General features: G+C 42.5%; 1 protein-coding gene across 29 annotated transcripts in view; it reads left to right on the top strand.

Annotated features, from left to right (window-relative positions):
• The window catches only part of macf1a (microtubule actin crosslinking factor 1a), a 228,628-nt gene that overhangs the window by 131,263 nt on the left and 84,918 nt on the right, over nucleotides 1–12,447 (top strand). For 18 of the 29 annotated variants that reach the window (XM_047605949.1, XM_047605948.1, XM_047605950.1 and 15 more), the window contains 17 exons: nucleotides 174–299; nucleotides 2,981–3,133; nucleotides 4,874–4,885; nucleotides 6,220–6,374; nucleotides 6,906–7,032; nucleotides 7,121–7,304; nucleotides 7,429–7,595; nucleotides 8,204–8,382; nucleotides 8,483–8,621; nucleotides 8,706–8,899; nucleotides 9,038–9,197; nucleotides 9,289–9,372; nucleotides 9,522–9,629; nucleotides 9,711–9,809; nucleotides 9,896–10,018; nucleotides 10,363–10,454; nucleotides 10,597–10,732. In XM_047605949.1, coding sequence (XP_047461905.1) covers nucleotides 174–299; nucleotides 2,981–3,133; nucleotides 4,874–4,885; nucleotides 6,220–6,374; nucleotides 6,906–7,032; nucleotides 7,121–7,304; nucleotides 7,429–7,595; nucleotides 8,204–8,382; nucleotides 8,483–8,621; nucleotides 8,706–8,899; nucleotides 9,038–9,197; nucleotides 9,289–9,372; nucleotides 9,522–9,629; nucleotides 9,711–9,809; nucleotides 9,896–10,018; nucleotides 10,363–10,454; nucleotides 10,597–10,732 — 2,238 coding nt within the window. The remainder of the gene's footprint in view (nucleotides 1–173; nucleotides 300–2,980; nucleotides 3,134–4,873; nucleotides 4,886–6,219; nucleotides 6,375–6,905; nucleotides 7,033–7,120; nucleotides 7,305–7,428; nucleotides 7,596–8,203; nucleotides 8,383–8,482; nucleotides 8,622–8,705; nucleotides 8,900–9,037; nucleotides 9,198–9,288; nucleotides 9,373–9,521; nucleotides 9,630–9,710; nucleotides 9,810–9,895; nucleotides 10,019–10,362; nucleotides 10,455–10,596; nucleotides 10,733–12,447) is intronic. The other 11 variants (XM_047605955.1, XM_047605960.1, XM_047605957.1 and 8 more) reach the window with 1 other exon arrangement.

Raw genomic sequence — 12,447 nt, 5'->3', positions numbered from 1 at the left:
AGTATCTGTGGGATGATCCACGATGGAGGCTCCTCCCCTCAACCCATAAGACCCAAAAAATGATTTAGAGCCATTTTCCTCCTCACTACAGTAATCTGCAAAAAAAAAAATAATGAATCATCTACACATGTAATGTTGCATCCTAACATTTTATTTCCTTTCCTTTTTCGCAGTTCATGAGTGATGCTCGGGACTGTGAGTCGTACCTCCGCCAGCTCCAGGAAACCATCAAGAGACAGTACACATGTGACAAGAACAGCAGGCTGAGCAAACTGGAAGACCTGCTGCAGGACTCAATGGTACCAGAGACTCATCAGTTAGATCTCATATATAGATATATATCGATGCTTTTTACCATAAATATGACATGCAACTATAGGCAGCTGGAGAAAGGCAAAACTATATTACAGTAACTTTCAGACACATATATAGATACTTCATTTATCCCACATTATTTATAGTGCTTTTCTAAACACCCAAAGAAGATTTACATGTTTTTTGTAAATTGTAAACATAAAAGGACAAGTACATGGAGAAAACAAGACAAATAGGGGGCGATTACTCGTTCATCTCATGCATTGTTCCTAAATTCCAGTCTTAATTAATATTCTGACTGAAATATCTTAAATCCGTCTGATACATTGCTATAACTGGACAGTTTTACTGGGTGTTCCTTCAGATTTCGCTGCCACCTCGTGTGCACGGTGCACGTTTAAACTCGACAAATTCAATATCCTCCTGGACTCTGACAGTAAAAAAAGAAAACACCTTAGCGTTTTCAATCTATTTCCTAACCCTGGAGCGATCCACAGTTTCATAGCGGCGGATGTTGTTAGCGTAGCAGCGCCCCTGTTGTTGTCCTCAGCCTCCAGCAGCGGCAGGAGGACAGGGTGGAGTCATCTGTTGGAGAAAGAGCCGTGGCTGAATCACCCCCCTGGGGCACGTTTGGCACGGCTGCCATCTTCACACCTACTTCACACACTAACACCTAGACACACACACACACACACACACACACACACCTCTGACTTAGAGCAGATGGTGTAGTTAGAACGGGCATCGCTCCACAGGACAGATCATTGTGTGTATCCTCCCAGTAAAGAGGTGTGTGTTTGAGAGTCACCCAAATACAGGAGCTCTGTTCCATCCTGTTCTTAGTGATATTAAATAACTTCATGAGCTCCTCCTAGATGCACATGTGCAGAAAACCTTTACCCAGATGTTATAACATGGTCATTACCCCTAAAACAAACCTCTTATCTCTGTGTTTGTAACTAAATACTCTTCTAATTCCTCGTGTACCTACGTTTTAATTTACTTCCCCGTGAATAATATTTGTCAGTTTATTTGTCTCTTTATGGCAGCAAACACCACCTCAGTGTGGAGTTAATGTCCGTGTTGTTGTCCTCTCTGTCTCTGTTTGTCTCTCTCTCTGTCTCTGATGAATCCTTAATGACTCTCTGTTTGGAGGCTGAAATGTCTGTCAGGGTGAAGAGTGCACAGTTAAATGTTTAATGGTTAGCGGCCGAGTCAGCAAACTCTGGGTTACAGGTTAACGGGTTATTTATAGATGATGGGAGAAGGATGGGCACTAAATGTATCAGCAGTAATATCAGTGTCTCTCCAGGTTTGCTGCCTGTTAATTGTTTCCTCCCGAGGATTAGAATCTGTACTGTTGGGTGAATTGTTAAATCATTTCTTGCAGATATTTAAACCCTCCTCAGGTTGAGTTGTAATTAGTTCTCGTTAACTTTTCATCTGGTGCCATCCTGTGGTCAAATTTAGAACATCTGATTAAATACCTGCAGAAACTGCAGGACCACATTCATCACTTATTTATCCAATTATCACTTCCCTTCGTCTTCATCCTCTTATTCTCCTGTAACCAGTGGTTGGTGCCTCATTTCTTCTCCCCTTTCTCCATTTTCCTTCCATTTTTTTTCATTTATTTATCAGTATTTAACCTCCTGAGACCAGAGCTTTTGTTTGGTATGCATTTTTAATTTCTCCAAGATATCTGAGATTAGTAACATTTAAGAAGTACAAACACTAAACTTCATCTTTAAGCAAGAACAAGTTGTTTTTGAAAATAAAATATGTGGACACAGGGATTATTTTGCTGTGTAATACAACAAAGTCACTAGCGTGTAACACAATATAAAACTATTTGGTTTAATTTCGAGCATTGCTGAGAAAAAAAAACAGGATTGCAAACAATGAAATCCCAACATCCTCAGATGAAGACTTGCTGGGTCATATTTCTGGGTTATTTGAGGTACCATTAAAACATTTCTGGGTTGTTTTGTGTTGGGTCAGTGGGGTTAAAAGTGGTTCATCAATAGCTGAACACCAGGAAATTTATTTTTTATTGGATGGTGTCCATTAGCTGCCACCTTGGTGACAACTCATCTTCCTGGGGTCCATAAAGGACATGAATAAAAACATTTAAGCATAAAACTAGTCATATATGAATGAATTCCTCGTATAACTACACTTATATTAGCAAGAATAACAACAACAACAACAATTATAATGATATACACACACTATACACACACACACACACACACACATATATATATGCACACTCTCTAATTAGTGATGTTGTAGCTCGTTACTATTGATAGATACATTTAAACATAACATCAAATACAGTAAACGAGTCACAGACGTAAAATTTGATGAGGTTTTGTACCTTGACTACCTTTGTACCATTTTTATTTTTACACACCTATTACACTACACTACTTTGCTGCCACTAGATGGCAGACTTAAGCGTCCACTTCCGAGGACAACAGATTTAAATGAAGCGGAAAAAAGAAGCTGCCGCAAACCTAAAAGAACCTAGAGGAATAACACATTAGACACTAATTAGCATGTTAGCATTGTCATTGTATGTCATATTGCTCATGTTACATACCTGCAGCCTCCTAAGCAGTGCCATGTCTTTATTGTACTGATGGTCTCCTCCCTCCTGCAGGAGGAGAAGGAGCAGCTGATTGAGTACCGGAGTACGGTGGCTAGCCTCGTGGGACGGGCCAAGACGGTGGTGCAGCTCCGCCCCCGCAGTGCAGAGACCACCCTGGGGGCCACAACGCCCATCAGAGCCATCTGTGACTACAAGCAGATCGAGGTAAAGCCCCCCCCCCACCGCTACGCGTTACAGTGTTTTATCAGCAGATGTATTCTCAGTAGCGAACGCCTCCTCTCTGCTCTGCTTCCTCACCGAGACGTCCCACAACCACCTCTGTGGCTGTTTGAGCTTGATGTGGAATTTAGTTTTAGATCGATGAAAACGTCTCCACGATCACTCCTCTCAGAGGGCGGTCCGTAATGATGGATCGACTGCAGTTTCTTTGCCAACAGCTCCGACTATTTTTCACTTCTTTTCAGCTGACCAAGAACAAATAGCAGAGCTCGGTTTGGAAGCTGAATAAGCAGAATGATTATAAGCCACAGTGTTTTTGTTCCGTGCAGAACAAGGCGAGACACTACAGGTGAATAGGGTAAAATTCACAGTAAAAATCACCATGAAACTTCCCCAGTTGATTACTTGAATATTTAAATATGCAAATGAGGAATTGTCTACTTAAATATGTGCTAATTTGCATAGATTTACAGAACAGAAATCTGAATAATGGCTAAAAAGAGGTTCATCATTCTTCTGGCTCAGAGTAGCAGAAAAGCTCTTTCTAAGCAAAATCATGTATATTTTTACTGGAAACCACTATGTACAAAAAAATAAATCTAGTCATATCCATATCAGCGTATATAATATCAAAATATCTGATAAATTTCCAATAAGTTCATTGAAAGATGAATGATGATCCATTGCCCACCTCCACCTTCGTCTGCCTTTACCAAAGACAATTTACAGCTGGATGAACTCAGATGTGTCTGACTTCCCCTCTCTTCTCCTCCGTGTGTCCTTTCTTTTCTTGCTAATTTGAGCTGTAATTTTCTTCTTAGTGAAGACTGCACGGCATTTTTAAACACCCCTCACAGATAAACGTAGACCAGCAGTATCCCCTCACTTGACACTTTTGAACCAATCACGTTGTCAGAAATCAACATCAACCCACAAGAGTGCGAGTTTAGCTTCCGATCAGCAACATTGTAGCTCGTTGCTATTGATAAAATTTGTTAAATTTGTGCGTCATATGAGTCCGCTATCATGTTTTTACACCGTTTAATGTATTGGCCCTTTTCTACCACTAGATGGCAGACTAAAGTGTCCACTAATGAGGACAACAGGTTTAAATGAAGCAGAATAAGCTGCGATAAAACCTGAAACTTAATGTCCTCATGTGAGAACACAGGGACTCAGGAGGTTAAAATGGTGAAAACTTATTCAAAGTAAAGATTTGTGTAAGAGGAGCTGAGGCTGTGCGCTCTAGAACGTCCCTCACTGTCCCACCCTGAGCTGTGATGTCCTCAGAGAGTCTAAAAGCAAATCAATTATACATCCGTCCCGTCCTCTTTACAGCCTCAGTTAAAAAACCATCACCTAACCCCTCCGGCTGCTTGACCTGGACATTCAGCAGCCTCTCTTATATTTAATGTTAGATTCTACATCGTGAGGCTTTGTATCCAGGTGGAGGAGGAAGGACTTTTCTATTTTCTGCATCGTCACAGATCTAAAATATAAATGATATCTGCCAGTGTGAGCTGGACAAACATGCACATGACCAAAAGTAATCTTTCTTCTCCTTCACTTTCCTGTTTCTCCTCCTTTCTCTCCATGCCCTCATGTACCTTTTTGCCTCACTCCCTCCTTTCCTCCTCCTCCTCCTCCTCCTCCTCCTCCTCCTCTTCCTCCTCTTCATTCTCTCCCCTCCCTCCCTCCCTCTCGTCTGTCGGCTGGGCTGGCAAGACAAACGTTCAGGTATAGCTGCCTATATTCTCCTTCTCTCACCTCTGATTCTTACACCGCACACACACACTGTTCTGCCCCTCGGTGCTGCTCTTCTTATCAGCTCATTTCAGGGTTCAGGATTCTCATACATGCCAATAAAATTAGTTCGTACGTTAATTGGTTTTGCATTTTCCACTTGTAGCAAACATCTGGAATGATTAACGCAGCTCATTTTTATTATGTTTAGTCCATAGTCAGACCACTGTGTATGTGAACCAGGCGTCTTTATAGATAAACCTTCAAAAGACACATTCACAATTCTCTGATCAGTCACAAGAGCCTAATTGGTGCCTGATTGGTGTTACGAGATAATAGGTAACAATGTCAATGATGACACCTAGTGGTGCATCTTGTGCACTACAACAAACCTCTTGAGTACAAAATGTACCAGTCGTGCAAATCTCCAAATACCCTCCTGATGTCCCTCAAGCCTTCTCGTGATTTACACACTGATATGTTCACATTTGGAACAAAGTCACAATTAAATTGACTTTTTGTGGAATCACATTAAATTTGTCCTGGTTATAGGTTGAGGCTGAGATCAGTTGATAAGAGCAGACGGCAAATCACTGAACTGAACTGAATTTAACACCGTCCGGGTCTCTGGACGCCTTCAGTCAGTCAGACAGTAACAAGCCTTAATCTACATCTCATGTATTTACTGTATGTGTGCAGCTTTGCATTATTGATGTGTGTGTGTGTGCAGGGAAGGGGTGAGAGAGGGTGGTGGGTGGGTGGAGGCAGTACAGCTGTAGCTATCTCGTGTATGTGTAACCCTACAAAGTGATTTACCAGATTCTGAACCCAAACTCTTAGATTTTTATCCTGTGCTGGGTTTTATTTTTCCTGCAGACACTGTTGTTTAGTTTGAAACCCGACACAGACATCGATAAACCTGATTCTGAGTTTGGAGATGACTTATTTGCTGCTTTCACAATAAAATCCTTACGGGTGCAAAGCAGCGTTCACACCATGTTGCATCATTAATGTGTCAGCTTCTCTAATAACATATCATTTTAAAACTCTCCATGAATAAATGTTTGCATTATGGATTTGTTGCTGTTTTTATTTTATTTCCTCTCTGATTTAACCTCCCTTGCTTTTTTTTTACCCTCCCTCCATCCATCCATCTATCCATCCATCCTGTCTCCAAACCTCCACCGTCTTTCCTGTCAACGCCTGACGTTCCAAATACTAATTTTCTCTCTTACTTTTCTTCTTGTTTCTCTCTCTACATCTCTACATCTTTCCGTCCTTCCTCCCATTCGCTCTCCGTCTCTCTGCGTCCATCCTCCGGCTCTCAGATCACGATAAGCCGAGGGGAGGAGTGCGTTCTGGAGGACAACTCTCAGAGGACCAAGTGGAAGGTGATCAGTCCGACGGGGAACGAGGCCATGGTGCCTTCGGTGTGTTTCACCGTCCCACCTCCCAACCAGGAGGCCATCGACACAGCCAGCAGGTCAGAACTCAGATGGGAACTTTACGTTGTGGTGGCTTAGGTTTTATAGATGAACACTTGATTCCTGCAGGAAAAAGACACAAATGAATAAAGTTATTAACACAACAGGGTCCAGGTGCTTAGGAAGTTTTATTTTTTTATTTTTTTATGAATATAACGAGGATGCTCTTTGGGAAGGGATATAAATAGTAAAGCAAAACGAAAAGTCCCCTAGCTCCAAAAAAAAATATACCGCTGCTTTAAAACATAGGTAGTAAAAAAAAGTATCCCAGTGTCTGTTTTTTTACTGGCTGTTTTTTAAACATTTCATTTTGAAATCAGATCTTAATAAAGGCTTTTTATATTTTGAGATGGACAAGCACCAAGAGACTTTTCTTCTGAGCTCTATTAATAGTTTTTCTCAATTAAATCTGACTTTTACTATCAAACTACAAATACTCATAAATCAAAGGTGGAGGAATGACTTCCATGTGGCTAAATATTTATGTTAAGTGTAAATCTGTGTTAATGTGATTCCTGTTTGTGTTCCAGGACAGAGCAACTGTACCAGAAGGTCATGTCTCTGTGGCATCAGCTCCACGTCAACATGAAAAGCGTGGTGTCCTGGCACTACCTGGGCAAAGACATCGCCACCGTCTCTGGCTGGAACCTGGACGCGGTGCGGCGTCTTTTAATTCCTTTCTGTTCTGCTCCGTTTACCTTTAATCTGTCTCCGTCTGACTCATGTCCTCCTTCTGACCTCTCAGGTCCGTCGTCAGTCTCCGTCGGAGCGGCAGCACGTCCTGGATCACCTGGAGTCCCAGCTGGCCGACTTTCTGTCCGACAGCAAAGAGAGTTCTCTGTTCACGCCGGCCGAGCGCCAAGAGCTGGAGCAGCAGGTTCAGGAGGCTCAGCAGCACTGTCAGGACCTGCTGCTCAACATGGAGACCGGTGAGGCAGCGGGACGAATGAATGAATGAATGAATGAATGAATGAATGAATGAATGAATCTGCATCTGGATGAAGCGCGTGGAGTTATAGTGAATTAAACTCCTCCTTTTTCCCCTCCTTCCAGCGGAGAAGGACGAGTCCGTATCCAGGTCGTACCTGTCGGAGCTGCAGAACATCACCCTCCATCTGAAAGAGGCCGAGAACAGACTGATGAGGGCAATCGAGACTCCGCCCCCCAGCCGGCTGTCGGGAGACTCTTCCAACACAGCGGTCCAGATCGCAGAGCAAGAGGTCAGTTTGAGCCCCACCTGCTGGAGGCAAAGGGCAATGACACTCTTAATTGAGTTAATATTGCAGGGCTTAAAGTATTCCCACACCCTCCCAGATCTCTGCTGTGTGGCGTTTGATCACAATTAAAAATAAATGAATAAAATTTTAAAAAATCAGCATTTAGAAAAAAATAATAATATTCATGTGCAGTTAATTAAGTTCACCTGACAATGAAATGAGAGTAAAACTACTCACTAGCCAATCGGAAGTAGGGTGTGGGTCTTCAGGTGGGTATTCAAGACCACTTTGGAAAAAAATTAGCTCTGACCTGTCAAACTCAGAAATGACTGTTTCCTAAATAAAAAAAGCTCCTGCACATATTTTAATGTTCAGCAAACTGTGAAAACAAACCAAACGTATTAACCTGTAACGTCAACAAAGGATATTGGAAGTCTGAAAGTTGGAATATAGAATTTCCAAGTTTTCATGAAGGCATCATCTAAGACAAGCGGTTAAATTGCAAATAATTCCTCAAATTAAGATTTGAATGCACATGTTATTCGTAAATGTTATTGTGGTTATTTTACAAATACACATTAAAACAACAGTTGATTCTCCTTCGTGTCCAGAAGCTGCAGTCAGAGCTGGACGCCCTTCGCTCCAGTTTGGGAGACGTGTCTCGTCGCTGCGTCAGTTTCTTCGAGGAGAAGCCCACGTCCTCCAGCGTCCCCGTCCTCCGCTCTGAACTCAGCGAAGCCGTGGAGAAGGTTGATAAACTGCACAACCTGTCTTCTGTCTACCTCGAAAAGTTAGTGAGCTCTTCTACTTCCTGGCACATGAAGCCATTCTGGTTGATTGGTTTTATTTTTGGTTCTAAAATTCATCTAATGTTCATCTGTTTGCTTTAGATTAAAAACAGTTGATCTCCTGATGAGGAGCTTGGACGAAGCTGAGAGCCAAGTCAGGAAGTACGAGAGCAGACTGAGTGAAGAAGACATCGTCCCTGCCGACACGGCGGCCATTCAGAGCCTCAGAGATCAGCTTGGGGTAAGTCACAATCACAGAACATCTTTACTCATGGAGCCGAATCAGAAACTCTAACCTTTGTTTTTCACGTATGTGGTTTTCCAGAAGTGGCAGGCTGAGCTCCCCGATCAAGAGGGCGTCTTCCAGTCTCTGCAGTCTCAGGTGGCTCGGGCCAAAGAGGCCGGGTCTCAGCTCAGCCGGCTCCACTCGGACCGAAGCCCTGAGCTGGAGCGCTACCAGGAGAAGGCTAATGAGATGGCAGAGAGGTGGAGCGGAATCAAGAGACAGATGGAGACACGGTGAGCAGGAAAAAAATAAAAATACATAAGATTTGGAGAACTTAAAATAACTTAAAATAAATGCTGGATGCTGAACTTTTAGTAATAAACACATCTTTCTCGTAAATGGTCTGACCGTATGTTTCTGTTTGACTGCAGACGAGCCGATCTGGAAGCTCTGGGCTCGGCCCTGCAGCAGTACAGAGACGGACACTCTTATTTGATCAAGTGGATCGAAGAGACGACGGAGAGACAAGAAAACACACAACCTGGACAGAGTGACAGCAAAGCACTGTCAGAACAGCTGGCCCAGCAGACGGTTAGTGACTCTTAAATTCATCCAACTTGATAAATGTATAAGAAAAAAAGGACCTACAGCGTTACATTGGTTTGTTTTGTTTTTTTGTCAGGCATTAGTAGTGGAGATTGAAAAGAACCAGACCAAACTAGACGAGTGCCAGACTCACTCCAAACAGTACTGCACCTCGGTGAAGGTAAGAAACTGATTCAGTGTTGGAAACATTCAAAAGGAAATTAAAAAGTTTCATAAGCTGTAGTTACATTTTCAAATCTCTTAAACTCCCATTTTAGTTTTCTGTTTATTAATAAGTGAATTAAGTTCCACACTGATTTCATTCTGCAGGATTATGAGCTACAGCTGATGACGTACAGAGCCTTCGTGGAGTCGACGCACAAGTCTCCAGTCAAGAGGAGGAGGATGCACTCATCCTCTGACGCCATCACTCAGGAGGTCAGGACTGAAAAATTTAATATCATGATCAGCATTAACTCTTGTTTTGGGGTTTAATTTGTTTTTTTTTTTTCTCTCCAGTTCATGGACTTACGCACACGATACACAGCCCTGGTCACTTTAACAACCCAGCATGTGAAGTACATCAGCGACGCACTGAGACGACTGGAGGAGGAAGAGGTTTGTGAATAAACGTCCCGTCCATCCAAAAGGAAACTATAGTTTCTTCTTCATGCTAACGGGTTTTCATTTCTTCATTTTTGTAGAAAGAGGTGGAGGAGGAGAAGCAGGCCAGGGTGGGCCAGGTTTCAGACCTGCTGGGTTGGGTCAAAGGCCTCCAGGGAAGGACTGGGGGTCCAAACGCCGAGTCTTCACTTGCTGCACAACAGGTACGTCGCTACGTTGTGCTGTGAAGACTGGACTGTACACTGATCAGCCACAACATTATGACCACTGACAGGAGAACTAAATAACAGGAACACACACACAAAAACGGTTTAGGAACAACTCAAAAAACATGAAGGACAGCACAAACAGCACAAATTCACTAGAAACTGATCAAGTATCTGTGGAATGATCCCTCGGAAGCCCCATGTCCTACTCAATATTAAGAACGTGGTCATAATGTTATGCCTGATCATGTATGTATTGTAGTTGTGTTGTTGTTACCTCATTTGCCAGTAGCTGAAGCTCATAGTACTGCACTAACGACGTGGTTTTCTGTCTTCTAAAGGCCATCACTGAACAGCTCGCAGCCAAGAAAGAGCAGGTTTCTGAGGCCATAAGGAGCACACAGGTCTTCCTCATGTCTAAACAGGCGAGCAAGTGAGTTCGCAGCACATGCACGGACACAAGCACATTTAATTTAATTTACTTCCCCAACACGCGCGCAGTAAACTTCAAAAGTTCTATAACTGGATTAGCTGAACCGCTTCTCTAAATGTCTCGCTCCTTGCGTCCTTCCAAGGTTGTCCCCAGAGGAGCGCGCTCAAGTGGAGGCTCAGCTGAACGAGCTGACGGCCACATACACCCAGCTGTGTCACACCTCCACTAAGCAGCTGCAACAGCTGGAGCAACAGCTGGCCAAAGAGGAGGAGCGAAAGGTACATTTGTCAGAGGGACGGGCTGAGAGGGAGAAGTCCCACAGCTCCTTTATGATAAAAATGTATTCTGCTTATGCGAGCTTGATGACAAAATAACCGTGAAGGTATAAAAATGTTGCTTTGAGTCCGACCAGGCTTGCAAGCTAAGCGTCAGTTTGTGTGTGTTGTGCAGCATGTTGTGTGTTCACAGAGTGTGCATTTGTTTTAAAAAAACAAAAAAACAAAAAACATCACCACCTATTGATGAATCTCACTCATTGAAATCACAGACCCGGTTCAGACGTGTACTCATATCATCTGAAGTCATATTTTCCAAAAAAGCCTAAAAGTCATTACGACTCTTGTGCTGCACAGACTGCAAAGTTTACATTGTCTGAACTGGGGCTCAGCATGGAGTTATCCACTCTCACATCCTAAAAGCCTGCAGTCGTGTCATTAACTGTCCCTGTCCTAGTTGTTATCATCATCACCATCACCATCATCATCATCATCAGAAAATACATCTGCTGAACTGCTAACATGGGTAATACATGGCCTTCGTGGTGCCGCACTAGTCATGCTAGCAGTTAGGAAAAAGCTGCTTTTCATAGACGCATCTTAGAAACAATCAAAGTAGATGCAGCTTCACATTCCCTGTCATCTCTACAAAATGGTGTAATGTTAATTTTCTTTATATAGTGGTATAACTGTACCACTGCATAAAGTCAACACATTGCATTTGACCACTCATATTGCCATAAAATCGTTCCTCTCCTGTCAATGGGTACAAAAATTGGTTGAATGTGTGTGAGAATTTTCAGGTTCGATAATAATAATTGTTATCTTCCAGCCCTATCTTGTTAGGTTATTCCTATGTTAACGTTGTATGTGTCTGCAGTGGATCTTGAACAAGTAAAAGAAAAAATAGTAATCTGTTTTGTTTTAGAGTGCAAGTGCACCAGAGGCCGGCTATGCAAACAAACAAAAAAACACTTCACCATTTGAGCATGTTGTGTCCAGATCACAAAAGTGTGTGTATGTGTGAATGGGAATTTCTGTGTTTGTTCTAATGCATACTATTAATGTGTGAAACTTTAAACCAGCATTGTGCTTGAAAATCACTAACAGCTGCCAAAGGAGAAATGTGGACACCCGAGCTCTGAGCCGAGGATCAGAATGAGAGGGAAAAACAAAGCAGGACTTTACTAGTTAGCAAGTTTGGTTGTGAAGTTAGTTTTAATGGGAATCATAAGATATGTCCCAAAGATAAATAGTGTACTCTCATGGGTAAATATACCTTTAAAATGCTGTGTTTTGAGATTAATTTGATTAATAGTGTCCAGGTTGTGTAGTTCCTATTCCAGTTGAAAGGTCAGATGTAGGATGTAGTGTTAGGAGTCAGACTGAAGGCATGCAGAATGCTAACAACCAGCTTCTCACCTGTCGCGCCTCGCTCTGCCGAGCCATAAGCTGGCCCATTAGTGTGTGTGCGCCACGGGACAAGCCCGTACGGTAAGTAGCGCTCGCTTTCTCTCTTACCGTTGCCTGTAAAAAAATAAAAATAAAAAAAACTTCTCATGTGGACTTTTTATTCTTCTGAATATGTGTGTGTCTTTGCTTACCTTTACCTGTAGCTTTTTCTGCTCTGTTGCATGCTTAGTGCTTGTTTTAGAATAGTGATGGTAAGTATTGAAATGCTTTTTAATATAAATAAATATAATAAATGAACCCATGTG

The sequence above is a fragment of the Mugil cephalus genome, chromosome 14 (genome assembly GCF_022458985.1).
Source record: "Mugil cephalus isolate CIBA_MC_2020 chromosome 14, CIBA_Mcephalus_1.1, whole genome shotgun sequence".
NCBI lineage: Eukaryota > Metazoa > Chordata > Actinopteri > Mugiliformes > Mugilidae > Mugil > Mugil cephalus.
This window is presented reverse-complemented; position numbering and strand designations above follow the sequence as displayed.